The sequence below is a fragment of the Trachypithecus francoisi genome, unplaced genomic scaffold (genome assembly GCF_009764315.1).
Source record: "Trachypithecus francoisi isolate TF-2019V2 unplaced genomic scaffold, Tfra_2.0 Contig01440, whole genome shotgun sequence".
NCBI classification, from domain to species: domain Eukaryota; kingdom Metazoa; phylum Chordata; class Mammalia; order Primates; family Cercopithecidae; genus Trachypithecus; species Trachypithecus francoisi.
The window spans coordinates 31254147-31270539 of record NW_022681431.1 but is presented as its reverse complement, the minus strand read 5'-3'; the positions used below and the strand labels follow the sequence as shown (position 1 = coordinate 31270539).

At 40.8% G+C, this 16393-nt stretch overlaps 1 protein-coding gene across 5 annotated transcripts in view; it reads right to left on the bottom strand.

Moving 5' to 3' along the window:
- Nucleotides 1–2540: 2540 nt before the first annotated feature.
- The window catches only part of HOOK3 (hook microtubule tethering protein 3), a 130836-nt gene continuing 116983 nt past the window's right edge, over nt 2541–16393 (bottom strand). For all 5 annotated transcript variants that reach the window (XM_033232583.1, XM_033232557.1, XM_033232590.1 and 2 more), the window contains 5 exons: nt 16187–16269; nt 13983–14083; nt 10967–11071; nt 10726–10797; nt 2541–5281 (listed from right to left, as the gene is read on the bottom strand). In XM_033232583.1, the coding sequence (XP_033088474.1) occupies nt 5141–5281; nt 10726–10797; nt 10967–11071; nt 13983–14083; nt 16187–16269 (502 nt within the window). In that variant the 3' untranslated portion in view covers nt 2541–5140. The remainder of the gene's footprint in view (nt 5282–10725; nt 10798–10966; nt 11072–13982; nt 14084–16186; nt 16270–16393) is intronic.

The window sequence follows — 16393 nt, the reverse complement described above, 5'->3', positions numbered from 1 at the left end:
GAGGGGAGAGAAGGAGAGGGGAGGGGAGGGGAGAGAAGGAGAGGGGAGGGGAGGGGAGAGAAGGAGAGGGGAGAGAAGGGGAGGAGAGCGGAGAGAAGGGGAGGGGAGGGAAGCGGAGGGGAGGGGAAGGGAGGAAAAAGGATGGAAGGAAGGAAGGAAGGAAACAAAAGAAACAAGAAAAGAAAAGAAAGGAAGGAAGGAAGGAAGGAAGGAAGGAAGGAAGGAAGGAAGGAAGGAAGGAAGGAAGGGGAGACAGCAAAATGGCTCATCAATAAAATACGTATTTTCTTCAATCTAGCTCATCTTTCACTTAACAATCACTCACTACTGATCTATTTGCCCAGCATGGATTTTCATTCTTCTGTGAGAACTACTGGAATATACAGGTTGATGTTCCTTTTCTTTTTTCTTTTTTTTTTTGAGTCTCACTCTGTGGCCCAGGCCGGAGTGCAGTGGCACAATCTCGGCTTACTGCAACCTCCACCTCCTGGGTTCACGTGATTCTCTTCCCTCAGCCCCTCAAGTAGCTGGGATCACAGGTGCCTGCCACCATGCCTGGCTAATACTGCCACCATGCCTGGCTAATACTTTTAGTAGAGATGGGGTTTCACCATGTTAGCCAGGCTTGTCTTGAACTCCTGACCTCAGGTGATCCGCCCGCCTTGGCCTCCTGAAGTGCTGGGATTACAGGTGTGAGCCACCGCAACTAGCCACAGGCTGATGTTTCTGACTGGATCACATTTAGCTTAATTTTGTACAGTTGAGCTTTTATTATATTAACAATAAAACCTCAACAAAATTACAGACAGCAAGTTCATCCTTATTATAGTCTAATAATCTAATTAAAACAATTATATCAGGTTAAGGATGTCTAATAGAAATGTCAATCTTGGTAAATTTCGGAACACAGGGTCTTTAGGGACTTCTTTTTCTGCATCACTATCAAATAGACAAATGGTAAAAGATATAACAGAGTTTTTCAAAGTTCTTTAAAAATATGTACAATTGTATACTTGATTCTCTTTTCAGATATTATACACTACTATATTTTCTGGATTACAAACTTTAAAAATACACACTGTGGAACATAAATGCTAGGTTTTAATATTCTTTAGTTCTTTACTTTGTATTTTCTCACCTTGGTTACAAGGAAAACAGAAAATGATCTTCCTATTTATAAGACTTTAGACACTGTGGTGACAGCGTGCTGCAACCCAACACAGCAACCCTGCACTTGCTCCATGCTGGTGCCTGGACAAGCTCCACTGCACAAGCCAATGTGGCCCCAGGAAGGTGCTGTATGCGGGAGTTTGTAAAAATACAGCACAGCATCACTCATGATGAGGCAAAGTTCCTAGTGTCTTTAAAAAATTTCCAGATAGACGATACAACATCACGAATCTCCTGAGGAATCATTAATCATTACTAGAGAAACAGAAATGTCATAAACCCTGTCCAAAGCCAGACACCAGACATGGAGTTGCCACCATTACAGTTAAATTTTATTCTTGGCTTTCTCATACCTAAAGTATATTCAGAAGCTATTATTATTATTATTTTTTTACAAAAGCCTGTTTTGTTTTTAAACATCATAAAATGTTTAGAAATATAATTTCTCCTATGTAATGAAACTAATATACTAAATTTTATAGGTACAGTAAAGGAGAATGAAAATTATAAATGTAGGCCGGGCGGCCGGGTGCGGTGGCTCACGCCTGTAATCCCAGCACTTTGGGAGGCTGAGACAGGTGGATCACGAGGTCAGGAGATCGAGATCATCCTGGCTAACATGGTGAAACCCCGTCTCTACTAAAAAATACAAAAAATTAGCCGGGTGTGGTGGTAGGCACCTGTAGTCCCAGTTACTCAGGAGGCTGAGGCAGAGAATGGCGTGAACCCAGGAGGTGGAGCTTGCAGTAAGCGGAGATGGCACCACTGCACTCCAGCCTGGGGAACAGAGCGAGACTTAGTTTCAAAAAAAAAAAAAAAAGATAAGAAAATTATAAACGTTAACATCAAAATAATAGCATACAACAGATGCTGAAGAAAAGTCAGAAGTACGACTGGGCGCAGTGGCTCGTGCCTGTAATCTCAGCACTTTGGGAGGCCAAGGTGGGTAGATCACGAGGTCATGAGTTTGAGACCGGCCTGGCCAACATGGTGAAACACCATCTTTACTAAATTACAAAAATTAGCCGGGCATGGTGGTGGGCACCTGTAATCCCAGCTACTCTGGAGACTGAGGCAGGAGAATTGCTTGAACCCGGGAGGCAGAGGCTGCAGTGAGCCGAGATCGCGTCATGGCACTACAGCCTGGTTGAGGAGCAAGGCTCGGTTTCGGGGGAGCGGGGGGGAATTCAGAAGTAAAACTCCCCTCTAAAGGCCTGGCGCCTTTCCAACCCAGTTAGAGAAAAAATATCTGGGTAGGTGGATGGGTAGGAGATTAGGACTGGGCCTGTAAATAGAAAATGAAAATGAAAACCTCTCATCTCACAGAACAAAATTCATTCAGTGAGTAGTTCACAGACTTTTTTTTTTTCTTTCTTGAGACGGAGTTTCGCTCTTGTCACCAGGCTGGGGTGCAATGGCGCCATCTCGTTTCACTGCAACCTCCGCCTCCCAGGTTCAAGCAATTCTCCTGCCTCACCCTCCCAAGTAGCTGGGACTACAGGCACACACCACACCTGGCTAATTTTTTGTATTTTTAGTAGAGATGGAGTTTCACCATGTTGGACAGGCTGGTCTGGAAATCCTGACCTCAGGTGATGCGCCCGTCTCGGCCTCCCAAAGTGCTGGGATTACAGGCATGTAATCATGTTTTACATGCACTTGGCTCTTGTTTTCATCCATCATATTCTGCAGGTACAATTTTCCCAAAATTTTAACTTACCAAGGTTAGTGCTCACATCCCAATTTGCTTTATTGATTGATTGATTGATTGAGACCGAGTCTCATTCTGTCGCCCAGGCTGGAGTGCAGTGGTACGATCTCAGCTCACTGCAGTCTCTGGCTCCCGCATTCAAGTGACTCTCCTGCCTCAGCTCCCAAGTAGCTGGGATTACAGGCATGTGCCACCACACCCAGCTAATTTTTGTACTTTAGTAGAGAAGGGGTTTCACCATGTTGGACAGGCTGGTCTCAAACTCTTAACCTCAAGTGATCCACTCCCGCCTAGGTCTCCCAAATAGTGGGATTACAGGCTTGAGGCACCATGTCTGGTCCCAATTTGCCTTAAAAATAGTTGGATCCTCAGGCTATTTGTGAAATACGGGTAGGGGTAAGAACAGTCTGAAAGTTTTTAATCTTTTACTTTGGAAACTTTCCAGTTGATCAGGTCTGCGTAGCCTCCTGAAGCCCTACAGCAGTTCTACTCATGGCTACCTCCATTTATCCCTAACTCTTGCTGCTTTGTGGTCTCGTTAGGCAGAAGCATTCATGCTGTGCTCAGACTTCTGTACTTAACGTAAAAAATTAGCACAATGTATGGCTCCACTTCTGTGTATACTCTAAAATCTTTCTTCAACTACGGCTTCTGAGGACAAACAAATACTACTGATTTTTGGGTCATCTTTCTTATTAAAAAGTAAGAAAGAATTTAAAAATCAAATACTTGAATATAGTTTCTGAAAATTCTTAATCACATTTAACTTGCTTTGAGGTTACTTACTTGTATTTAACATAAAGAACTAAATGAAACCTGAACTTCCAAATAGCAGGTACATGAGAAAACATCCTCCTATATTAAGTAACCTACCTAAAAATAAACAAAAAATACCATGACCTAATTTCAGAAATTTTTTGCTTTAAAAAAATGGGCTATGTTGCAAGAAAAAAGACTTAAATATAATTTGGGACCAAATACGTAAGTCAATATGGAAAGTTAGAAGGCATTTCATTTTTAAATGAATAATATTTCGCACTTACATAGCACCTTATATATACAAAGTGCTTTACAATGATTACTTGACAGCCCATTCATCGATGTAAATAAATGTGGTTTACAATCTGTTAACAAATGTAAGCACTTTGAGGCAACCAAATACCCAGGAAAATCTATTTAGTAACAAATTCCTGGACTAGCAGATAGATGTAAGAAAAAACGTAAAGAGATCTGTCATAATGTAACATACAAGAAGTTACTAATGTTAATGACTGATATTAAGATGTCGTTAGGAATTATTAAAAAATGGAAGGGTTTATATTAAAGAATAAGTAAAACAAATGGGGCATAAGTCAACAAACAGCCCAAAAATAAGACTACCAATAACTTGTACATATATGAAAGAAAACTCTTTTAGATGTGGAGAGCAACTGAAGGTATGTCAAACACATTGCTAGAAAATGATCCTCAGTTACTAAGATATTCCAAAACAACAACAAGAAATTAATGCAGTGCCTGATTTTTTTTCTTTTGTAATTTATCCCAAAATAACCTCACCAATACATTCACACTTCTGCCAGCAAACAAGATAGCAGGAAATAATGAAATTTGGTGTATTTATGTTTTAAAAATAGTCTCCAAATCTTTGGACAAATTTAATGTCCTATAAAACAACGTGAAAACTCGTTTTTTCCTCAATTCTACCAGGTGCCTTAGGGAAGATGTGATTAGCACCTCTGCCAATGTATTTACGTCTTTGCAAAAAGAATACTTGTCAACCATTTTATATAGTAAATATGCAAGTTATTTGAACTGTACTTGGAAAACAATTGAAAACACAGATTAATACATCATAAAAAGATTAATTCCCTTTAAACAAAGACATTCTTATAAAGCATGGTAACACACAGGCACAATAAAGAATATAAATTGTATTATCAATTATTGGCAGAAAATCTAATTTATTACAAATCCTACACCTTTGAGGAAGAGGACATTTTCATACAAAGAAAAGTATTACACTATTATACAACATTTTTAATTGAACATGTACAAATTTTTGGCACATTAAAAAGAACTGAAAGGACTACAAAATAAAAACCAAAGAAACTAAAAGATACGGGAGAGAGAAAAAGTCCTCAAAATGAGAAACACTAAGTATTGACACAGAAGAGAAACAAAAAGTAAGCTGGCTGAGTTTCCTGAAATGTTGTTGTGTGTAACAGAAGTATGCTGTGGGTGCAGGGAAGCAGGACTTCTCTACCTTGCTGTGGCCGGCTGCACGTGGCCTGGGTATGATCTTCTGCTGCTGGTCGCTTGCCTCTGCCTCGCCAGAAACGACTGCCCTGAGCCTGTGCTTGCCAGTCTATCTTCAGCTGCCTTTTTATGCAGAGTCATTCCCTGCAACATTAAAACAAAAAAAGGAATAAATGAAAAAATAGTGGAACATACTTTCACAAAAGAAAATTTCATCATGCAGAATTTGTTACACTGTATCATAAAGCACAATTAGGAATGTTAATACTACTCACTATAGATTAAAATCTCATAGAGGCATTTTAGTTCCCCACAGTAGGCACAAATTTTCTTTTGGAAAAATTCAGGCTTAATTGTCTGATTTTACAATAAACAATACAGCAGATGATAGAGACAGACATTACCCACACTCAATCATTCTTCCTTTCAAATTAAATGTAGAAAGTGATTTTTTTCCAAGGAAAAGAGCATGATTGGTAGCAGTTGATTGACTCCGGTGGTAGAAATCACAGGGTTTATTTAGAATGAAAAACACAAATGCTTGTGTTGTTTCTTAAGGTGGAAAGCCACACTAGGTACTGTACATACCACCATGCTGTTTTTCTTCACTTCAAGGCAGACTTGTATTCTCAAACAAATTAAGAAAACTTCTTTACAGTCCACAACAGAGGGCCCAAACGAGAGAAGGGGGTCTTTCTTGAAGACAGGAGAAGGATCGCCTACTAGCTTAGAAGGGAGAGGAGGCAACTGCTGGACCTAGAGCACTTTAACAGGAGGGAGGAAACCTCCAGGGCACTCCCTGACTGCGGAGGAATGACAAGAATATGATAATAACACTACTTACTAAAGGCAGAAGTCTATGAGTAGATCAGGAAAAAAGCAGTTTTTTGGTACTCATTTAATAAGACAATGAAGAATCCTAGCCAGAGAAACATTAAGAACTGAGAGATGGCCAGGGTAGTGGCTCATGCCTGTAACCCCAGCACTTTGGGAGGCTAAGCTGGGAAGATCACTTGAGGCTAGAAGCTCAAGAACAGCCTTAGCAAAATAGCGAGAAACCCCCTCTCTAAAATAATAAAAAAAAAATTAGCTGGGCATGATGGCATGCCCATAGTCCCAACTACTTGGAAGGCTGATAAATTGTATTATCAATTATTGGCAGAAAATCTAATTTACTACAAATCCTACACCTTTGAGGAAGAGGACATTTTCATACAAAGAAAAGTATTACACTATTATACAACATTTTTAATTGAACATGTACAAATTTTTGGTACATTAAAAAGTGCCAAAAGTGGGACGATTGCTTGAGCCCAGAAGGTTGAGGCTGCAGTGAGCCGTGATTACACCACTGAACTGCAGCATGGGAACAGTGCAAGACCTTGGCTCAAAAACGGTAACAACAAAAATGAGAAGAACTGAGAGCTGTTGTTTAATCTCACTAATGACTGAATGCAAGTAAACTGCTGGGCATAAGTAGAAGCTGGCAGCAAGGAAGAAGAAAGCAATCATGAGGCAAAAGGAGAGCCAGGTGGAAAAGCCAAACTACGGGATGCAATGAAGGATGCGCAAAAGACAGAAGGCTGGAAGATACATCACTAGCTAGTTTCTAGGGAAAACACAGGTCATGGCTTTGCATTATTTTATCTTTTTTCACTTTTTTTGTAGACGGAGTCTTGCCATGTTGCCCAGGCTGGTCTCGAACTCCTGGGTTCAAAGATCCTCCCACCTTGGCGACTCAAAGTACTGGAATTGCAGGCGTGAGCCCATGCGCCCAACCTCAGCTTTGCATTTTTAATACAATTTCAGTCTATCCTATCAATCCAAATACATAATCTTTTCCAAATAAGAAAAATCTAAAACATGTTTTTAAACTCAACTTGAAATCAGAGCACTTAAAGTTTTGAATAAAATTGACAAATTTTTTTTTTTTTTTTTTTTTGGACGGAGTCTTGCTCTGTCGCCCAGGCTGGAGTGCAGTGGCCGATCTCAGCTCACTGCAAGCTCCGCCCCCCGGGTTTACGCCATTCTTCTGCCTCAGCCTCCCAAGTAGCTGGGACTACAGGCGCCCGCCCACCTCGCCCGGCTAGTTTTTTTTTTGTATTTTTTAGTAGAGACGGGGTTTCACTGGCTTAGCCAGGATGGTCTCAATCTCCTGACCTTGTGATCCGCCCGTCTCGGCCTCCCAAAGTGCTGGGATTACAGGCTTGAGCCACCGCGCCCGGCCAAAATTGACAAATATTTATTGGTAATCTTTAACTTATACATTTGGCTGCATATATTAAAATTTATATGTTATTTAAATATTCTAATTTTTCCACTTTCACATTTCAAGCAATTTATCCAAATTCTTCACACAGGTTAAAGACCTCAATCTATTGCAAGGGCATTCCCTGAGCTACTTTAATACCTCTTCCCTGCACTCATCATTTCCATTTCCATTTAAAGTTATCTGAGATGCAGAACTTTCTGAATGTAAGCATGATGGTTTACTTATCTGAACATAATTTCTGGGAGTCTATTTGGATTTATTCCTTCACTCTCTAAGTTAAAAATTAAGACTATTCTGGCTGGGTGCGGTGGCTCACGCCTGTAATCCCAACACTTTGGGACGCTGAGGAGGGTGGATCATGAAGTCAGGAGATTGAGACCATCCTGGCTAACACGGTGAAATCCCGTTTCTACTAAACAAAATACCAAAAATTAGCCAGGCGTGGTGGCGGGCGTCTGTAGTCCCAGCTACTCCGGAGGCTGAGGCAAGAGAATGGCGTGAACCCGGGAAGCCGAGCTTATAGTGAGCCGAGATCATGCCACTGCACTCTAGCCTGGGCGACAGAGCAAGACTCTGTTCAAAAAAAAAAAAAAAAATTAGGACTATTCTTTAGTATCACTACACAGAATAAATCAATCTGGTTCCATAAGAAACACAATATGTGAAGTCATAAAAATCAATCCAGAATATGAAATTACTGGGCTTGGCGGGGTGGCTCATGCCTATAATTCAGCACTTTTGGGAGGTTGAGGCAGGTGAATCACAAGGTCAGGAATTCAAGAACAGCCTGGCCAAGATGGTGAAACCCTGTCTCCACTAAAAATACAAAAATTAGCTGGGCATGGTGGCGGTCACCTGTAATCCCAGCTACTTGGGAGGCTAAGGCAGAGACTTGCTTGAACACGGGAGACAGAGGTTGCAGTGAGCCAAGATTGCACCACTGCACTCCAGTCTGGGCGACAAAGTGAGACCCCGTCTCAAAAAATAATAATAGTAATATGAAGTTATTAACAAGGCCTGAAATGCAGAGCTCCTAGATTGCTAACACTAAGGTTCCAGGAGGACAGGGAAGAGACAGAATAGTTTAAAAGTCAGGACTAATTCCCAGAGAATTTCCTTAAATATATAGTTTTACTTTTTCTATTTTTTGAATTTTAATTTTCAAGAAATCTGTATTTGTTTGTTTGTTTTCTGAGACGGAGTCTCACTCTGTCGTCAAGGCTGGAGGGCAGTGGTATGATCTTGGTTCACTGCAACCGCCGCCTCCCGGATTCTCCTGCCTCAGCCTCCGGAGTAGCTGGGATTACACGCACCCACCACTACATCCTGCTAATTTCTGTATTTTTAGTAGAGATGGGGTTTCACCATGTTGGCCAGGCTCGTCTCCAACTCCTGACCTCAGGTGACCCGCCCACCTTGGCCTCCCAAAGTGCTGGGATTACAGGTATAAACCACCGTGCATGACCTATATTTGTCAATAATAGTATTCTAACTCTGATATGATTTCCTCTTTGGTTTTTAAATTGCAATAAAATCTCTGATATGCAGTTTTTGTTTTTTAGTTTTTGTTTTTTTTGAGACAGGGTCTCAGTCTGTCACCCAGGCTGGAGTAAAGTGGTGCAATCCCAACTTCCGCCTCCTGGTTTAAGCAATTCTCGTGCCTCAGCCTCCTGAGTAGCTGGGACTAGAGGCGCGTGCCACCATGCCTGGTTAATTTTTTTATTTTTAGTACAGACGGGGTTTGACCATGTTGTGGCCAGGTTGGTCTCAAATTCCTGACCTCAAGCGATCTGCCTGCCTCAGACTCCCAAAGTGTCAGGATTACAGGCATTAGCCACTGCACCCAGTCATAGATATGCAGTTTTGACCAAGGCAAATACAGATGTGAAAATAATATATAATGAAATTTATGAATTTTTGAGAAAGATCAAATCACAGTGTTCAGAGGCCAGGGACACTAACCTTTAAGAGGCAGTATCAATTATAACTGTAAAACAAAAACAATGGTACTGTGCCAGTAACAGACCTACAGGGTCACAGGGGGATGTTAAAAGGAATCTGGGGAGGGGGGAACTGGGCGCAGTGGCTCATGCCTGTAATCCCAGCATTTTGAGAGGCCAAGGCAGGTGGATCACAAGGTCAGGAGTTAGAGACCAGCCTGGCCAACATGGTGAAACCCCGTCTCTACGAAAAATACAAAAATTATTCGGGTGTGGTGGCAGGCATCTGTAGTCCCAGCTACTTGGGAGGCTGAGGCAGAAGAATCGCTTGAACTCGGGAGGTGGAGGTTGCAGTGAGCTGAGATCACACCACTGCACTCCAGCCTAGGGTACAGAGTGAGACTCTATCTCAAAAATAAATAAATAAATAAATAAATAAATGGAATCTGGTCCCATTTCTTGTGTCAGACAACTTTTTAAAAAAAAAATGAGACAGAGTCTTGCTGTGTTACCCAGGCTGGAGTGCAATGGCACAATCTTGGCTCATAGCAACCTCTGCTTCCCAAGTTCAAGCGATTCTCCTCCCTCAGCCTCCCAAGTAGCAGGGATTATAGGTATGTGCCACCATGCCCAGCTAATTTTTGTATTTTTAGTAGAGATGGGGTTTCACCACGTTGTCCAGGCTGGTCTCAAACTTTTGACCTCGTGATCCGCCCGCCTGGCCTCCCAAAATGCTGGGATTACAGGAGTAAGCCATCACGCCCAGCCAACTAACATTTTTTAAAGGCAGAAGTGGTCTTATTGGGAAGAACAAAAACCAAAAGGAAGACAGAAAGTCTTGGAAAAATACTGAAAGAAGTGCAGCACTCTTTAAAATCCATAAGTATTCATATCCCAACCAGGATGCTCATGAGCATTAGTTTTTGTGTTGGAATATTCAATTTCAAAATCTGCAGTGGTTCAGGGTCTGACAATGTGAACACTTTCCAAACCCCATGAGATAAACTACCCTCAATCAAATACCATCCTGCAAAGACACTGAAATAATCCCACAAAACAAAAACTATTGCATCTGTGTTTAAGATAGTATTAATGTCCCTTCCCTTACAATAAAGTCTCTGAGGGACAGAAATTAGACTGACATTTATCTTTCTATCCTCTAGAAATAATGTTTTCAAAATGCTCTAACCCTGTTTACAGTGGTTCTCATATTTGCTTTTCAGTTCAGAAATAGCATTAAGATTCTGTTAGTGTATACTAGGATAGTAATTACTTTCAGATTCATTTGGTAGAGTGACTTCTACAGTAAAGGGAATATAATAAGTATTACATATTCATTGAACTTTTCATTATGCTCCAAAGTACTATTTTCTTACCATATTGTACCAGGCACTAACAATATATTTCTCTTCCATCTCTCTTTGACTCTTTGTTTTCTCATATTCTTTCTAAAAAAAAAAAGCACATGTAAATATGTAAAAATATAAAACAACTCGATATAAATGAAATACTTAAGTTAATTGTTAAAACCCAGGGACACAATTGTAAAATATAACAAGGCTCCCAGAACATTAAAATCAAAACACAATTATTTTATTGTACAGTAGGGTAAACTACCTCTAATGAGTGGAACAGTCGGTCTCGTTCCTGGAGCTGATTTTTAAGAGCTTGTATCTCTGGTGCTGCTCCTTGATTCTGTTTAGGATCTAAAGTACGAATAACCTGTAAAAAATAATAAAAGAAAAATTCAAAAAGTCTCAAACTTAAAGAATGTAACGTTTAAGAAAAGAATGACTATTTTTTTTTAAATAAAAGGATAAACTTATGAAAAATCAAAGGTTATCTTACAAGGGTATTTTAAAAAGTAAATGCGGCCTGGAGTGGTGGCTCATGCCTGTAATGACAGCACTTTGGGAGGTTGAGGCAGGTGGATCACTTTAGCTCAGGAGTTTGAGACCAGCCCGGGCAACATAGTGAGAACCGTCTCTATAAAAAGTGTTTAAAAATTAGCTGGGTGTGGTTGTGCACCCCTATAGTCCCAGCTACTCAGGAGGCTGAGGCAGGAGGATAACTTGAGCCTGGGAGGTTGAGGCTGCAGTGAGCTGAGATCAGGTCACTGCGCTCCGGCCCGGGCAACAGAGCAAGAATCTGTCTAAAAAAAATAAAAAGTAAATGTATAAAATAGTATTAATTGTTATAACTTAAAGTAAAAATTTTTTATGGGTACATAATATTTGTGCAAACATAAAACTTTTTACTTATATAAAGAACCAATTATAAGAATTCTGGCTTAAAATTAATAAATGCAGTCATGTACCACATAATGATGTTTCAGTCAGTGATGAACCACATATATTGGTCCCATAACATTATAAAGGAGCTGAAAAAGTCCTATCACAAAAATAACTTACCATTGTGTATTTCCTTATACTATTCAGTACAGAAGCAATACTCCATACCATATAGCCTAGTTGTGTACTAAGCTATAGCATACAGGTTTGCATAAGTACACTCTACAATGTTAGCACAATGACAAAATCGCCTAAGGATGCATTTCTCAGAATGTGTCCCTGTTGTTAAATGACGTGTGTCTGTAAAGCAGACACTACTGACAGTGGTCTACTCTTTTCCTTTCCTCTGATCTGGTCTGCTAGCCTTCTGCCTCTAATCAGATACATACTTTGGGGAGAGGGTCCTGACTGGTGTGTAAGCCTATCACTGTGGCCGCATTTCTTTCTCTGCCGGCAATCCTGTTTGGGCATGGACATTGGATGTGATTCTGGCTGGCCAACTAGAGGACTGCTGGGAAAGGTCTTTTTACTTCTCCACCCAATATTTTCATTTAGTTTTACTTTATTTTTAAAGACAGGGCCTTGCTCTGTCACCCAGGCCAGAGTGCAGTGATGTGATCATAGCCCACTGCAGCCTTGAACCACTGGGCTCAAGTGATTTTCCTGCCCCAGCCTTCTGAACAGCTAGGATTACAGGTGCATGCCACCATGACCAGCTAATTTTTTAAAACATTTTTTTGTAGAGACGGAGTCTGGGTATGTTGCCTAGACTGACTTGAAACTCCTGGGCTAAAGCAATCCTCCAGCCTTGACCTCCGACAGTGACAGGATTACAGACGTGAGCCACTGTGCCCAGCTCCCCTAATATTTTTACTATCAAAATGTTCAAGCCCATAGAAACCTTGGAAGAATAAAAACCCATTTACGGCCGGGCGCGGTGGCTCAAGCCTGTAATCCCAGCACTTTGGGAGGCCAAAATGGGCGGATCACGAGGTCAGGAGATCGAGACCACCCTGGCTAACATGGTGAAACCCCGTCTCTACTAAAAAATACAAAAAACTAGCCAGGCGAGGTGGCAGGCACCTGTAGTCCCAGCTACTGGGGAGGCTGAGGCAGGAGAATGGCGTAAACCCGGGAGGCGGAGCTTGCAGTGCGCTGAGATCCGGCCACTGCACTCCAGCCTGGGCGACAGAGCAAGACTCCGTCTCAAAAAAAAAAAAAAGAAACCATTTACCCTTAACCTAGACTCACCAATTGCTTCGTTGCCATATTTGATTTCTCTCCACACACACACGCTGTTACTTATTTGGGAGGCTATTTTAAAGTCTCCCTAATAAGTTATCCAGGTCTCATAATGCATAACCTTTAAATACTTGAGCACAAATCTCCTTAGATTAAGGATATTAACCCACATAATCACAAACCAAGGCCGGGCGCGGTGGCTCAAGCCTGTAATCCCAGCACTTTGGGAGGCTGAGATGGGCGGATCACGAGGTCAGGAGATAGAGACCATCCTGGCTAACATGGTGAAACCCCATCTCTACTAAAAAAATACAAAAAATTAGCTGGGCGAAGTGGCGGGCGCCTGTAGTCCCAGCTACTCGGGAGGCTGAGGCAGGAGAATGGCGTCAACCCGGGAGGCGGAGCTTGCAGTGAGCTGAGATCCGGCCACTGCACTCCAGCCTGGGCGACAGAGCGAGACTCCGTCTCAAAAAAAAAAAAAAAAAAATCACAAACCGTTATCTGTAAGAAAACTGACCCCCTTAACCCTCAATCCAGGACTCAGAGGTGAATGTCTTGATTCGGCAACTAGAAGGGGGCTCTTTTCAATTAGAATGGGTCCTGTGCTCTCCCACAATCCATGGCCTGTTCTTGTTTTCATGACAGTGACTTCCATTCCAAATTTTGGATTTACCTGATGGTTTCCTGAATGTGTTATTTAGCTTGTTCCAATAAACTTTATTTTGCCTGTGAACTGGAAATAGAAGGTTGCTTAAATTCAGGTTAACTATTATTTACAACAATACTGCATCAGAAGGTACAGGGTATCAGCTGTCCTATCACTAACTGGTGTTATTAATTTTGATGACTAATAAGGTGGCAAGTGCCACTCATTTCCCACACAAAGTACATTTTCCTCTTGGTAATTAGTAAGTAATCCATGGAATGACCTATTTTGACCACTGCTTCTTGCTCAGGTTCTTTTTATTTGTTATAAAATATGTTCTTCTCCTGAGAGTTTTCTGCATAAGAAGTTGCTGTAGTGTCCATCCATTATATTTGAGACTTCACTGAAATGTGATCATAAGGTAGAGTGAGATGCCTACAAAATTCATACTTACACTTTTGGCTTTCTCTAAGTATTTTTTATATCGTTCTTCCATTTGCTTCATTTCTTCCTCTTTCTTTCGTAAAGCTTCCTGTAATTCTTCAATTTTTAAGGCTGCAGATGAAACATAGTAAAATATATATAGATTATAATATATATAGTTATAATATAAATACATTTATTTTAGATTACAACAATTTCAAAAATATTTTAATTGACTAATAACAAATAGTTAACAGCTTTGAGAGACTGGTCTATTTTTACACATAATTTTATTTTTAAAAAATTCAGATTTTTTTTTTTTAAACAAAAATGTTTTCTTATAAATCAATAAAAACTCCAGTATGGAAGTACATAAATAAAGAATCCATTAAGGATGAATGGATAAACAAAATGTAATACATAGATATAACATTATTCAGCCTTAGTTATGACACATGCTATGATATGGAGACATTATGTTAAGTGAAGTAAACCAGATACAAAAGGACAAATATTACATGATTCTATTTATATGAGTGACCTAGAATAGTCAAATTCACAGAGACAGAAAATGGAAGAGCAGTTACCAGGGGCTGGGGAGAGGGAGGAAGGGAAAGTTATTGTTTAATGCATACAGAACTTCAGTTTGAGATGACATAGTTTTGTAGATAGGTAAAAGTGACAGTTGTGCTGTGTGAATGTCCTCAACGTCACTGGACTATACAGGTAAAAGTGATAGTTGTGCTGTGTGAATGTCCTCAACGTCACTGGACCATACACTAAAAATGGCTTAAAATGGTGTGTTTTGTATATTTTACCGCAATAAAAATAAGTCTGTTTTCTCACCTCTTACCTCTTTATTAATACAAAAGAATTAACAAAACCAAGCTACCTACATGAGTAAATATTTGGGAAGCGCAAGTCTGGATGACTTACATGGAACTACATTATGAAAATATCTTAACGTCATATAATATTCATTAGAATACAGAGTTAAGGAAAAATTCAAAGTACAATTAGAAAGTAAGACATTATAAAGATGATTGTATACTCCCTGTATGTAAATAGAGCCTATTTCTTTCTTTCTTTCTTTTTTTTTTGGAGACAGTCTCGCTGGAGTGCAGTGGCGAGATCTCGGCTCACTCCAACCTCTGCCTCCTGGGCTCAAGTGATTCTCCTGCCTCAGCCTTCCCAGTACCTGGGATTACAGGTGTGTGCCACCACTCCTGGCTAATTTTTTGTATTTTTAGTAGAGACAGCCTTTTGTCATGTCGCCCAGGCTGGTCTCAAACTCCTGAGCTCAGGCAATCCACCCACCTCAGCTTCCCAAAAAAGTGCTAGGATTACAGGAGTGAGCCACTGCACTGGCCTTCTTTCTTTTTTGTGAGACAGGGTCTTGCTGTATTCCCCAGGCTGGTCTTGAACTCCTGGGCTCAAGTGATCCTCCTACCTTGGCCTGCCAAATTGCTAATTACAGGCGTGAGCCACCATACCCAGCCAATAGAGCCTATTTCTTAAATAAAAATTTAATATAGGCCAGGTGTGGTTGCTCACATCTGTAATCCCAGGACTTTGGGAGACTGAGGTGGGCAGGTGACTTGAGCCCAGAAGTTCAAAACCAGCCTGGGCGACATGGAGAAATCCCATCTCTATAAAAAATTATAAAAATTAGCTGGGCAGGGTGGCTCATGCCTGCATCCCAGCTACTGGGGGACTGATTAGGTAGAAGGATGGCTTGAGCATGGGAGGTCAAGACTGCAGTAAGCTGTGATCATGCCATTTACTCCAGTCTGGGCAACACAGCCAGACCCTGTCTCAAAAATGAATAAACAGTTTGGGCGCAGTGGCTCACGCCTGTAATCTCAGCACTTTAGGAGGCCAAGGTGAGTGGATCACGAGGTCAGGAGATCAAAACCATCCTGGCTAACACAGTGAAACCTCACCTCTACTAAAAATATAAAAAATTAGCTGGGCGTGGTGGCGGGCGCTTGTAGTCCCAGCTACTCAGGAGGCTGAGGCAGGAGAATGGCAAGAACACAGGAGGCAGAGCTTGCAGTGAGCCAAGATTGCGCCATTGCACTCCAGCCTGGGCGACAGTGAGACTCCATCTCAAAAAAAATAAAATAAAAATAAAAAATAAATAAAATAAAATAAATAAAAATTATGTAAACTCACTATCACTATGGCAGTATACAGCAAGCCCATTTAAAAACTATCATAATTAGGAAAACTCACAGCTGTTGTTAAATCTTGGCTCGAGATCTTCAATAATGGCTCTCTTCTTCTGTAGTTCATTATTGGCTTCATGCAGCTTCTCTCTGTAACAAAAAGGTAAATATCACCAACTACTGTTTCTGTAATTTTTTTCCAGTTCAAATTAAAGATCTAAGTTCTTTATATTTGGATTACACTTGCATTGCACACAAGTGATATGAAACAGAT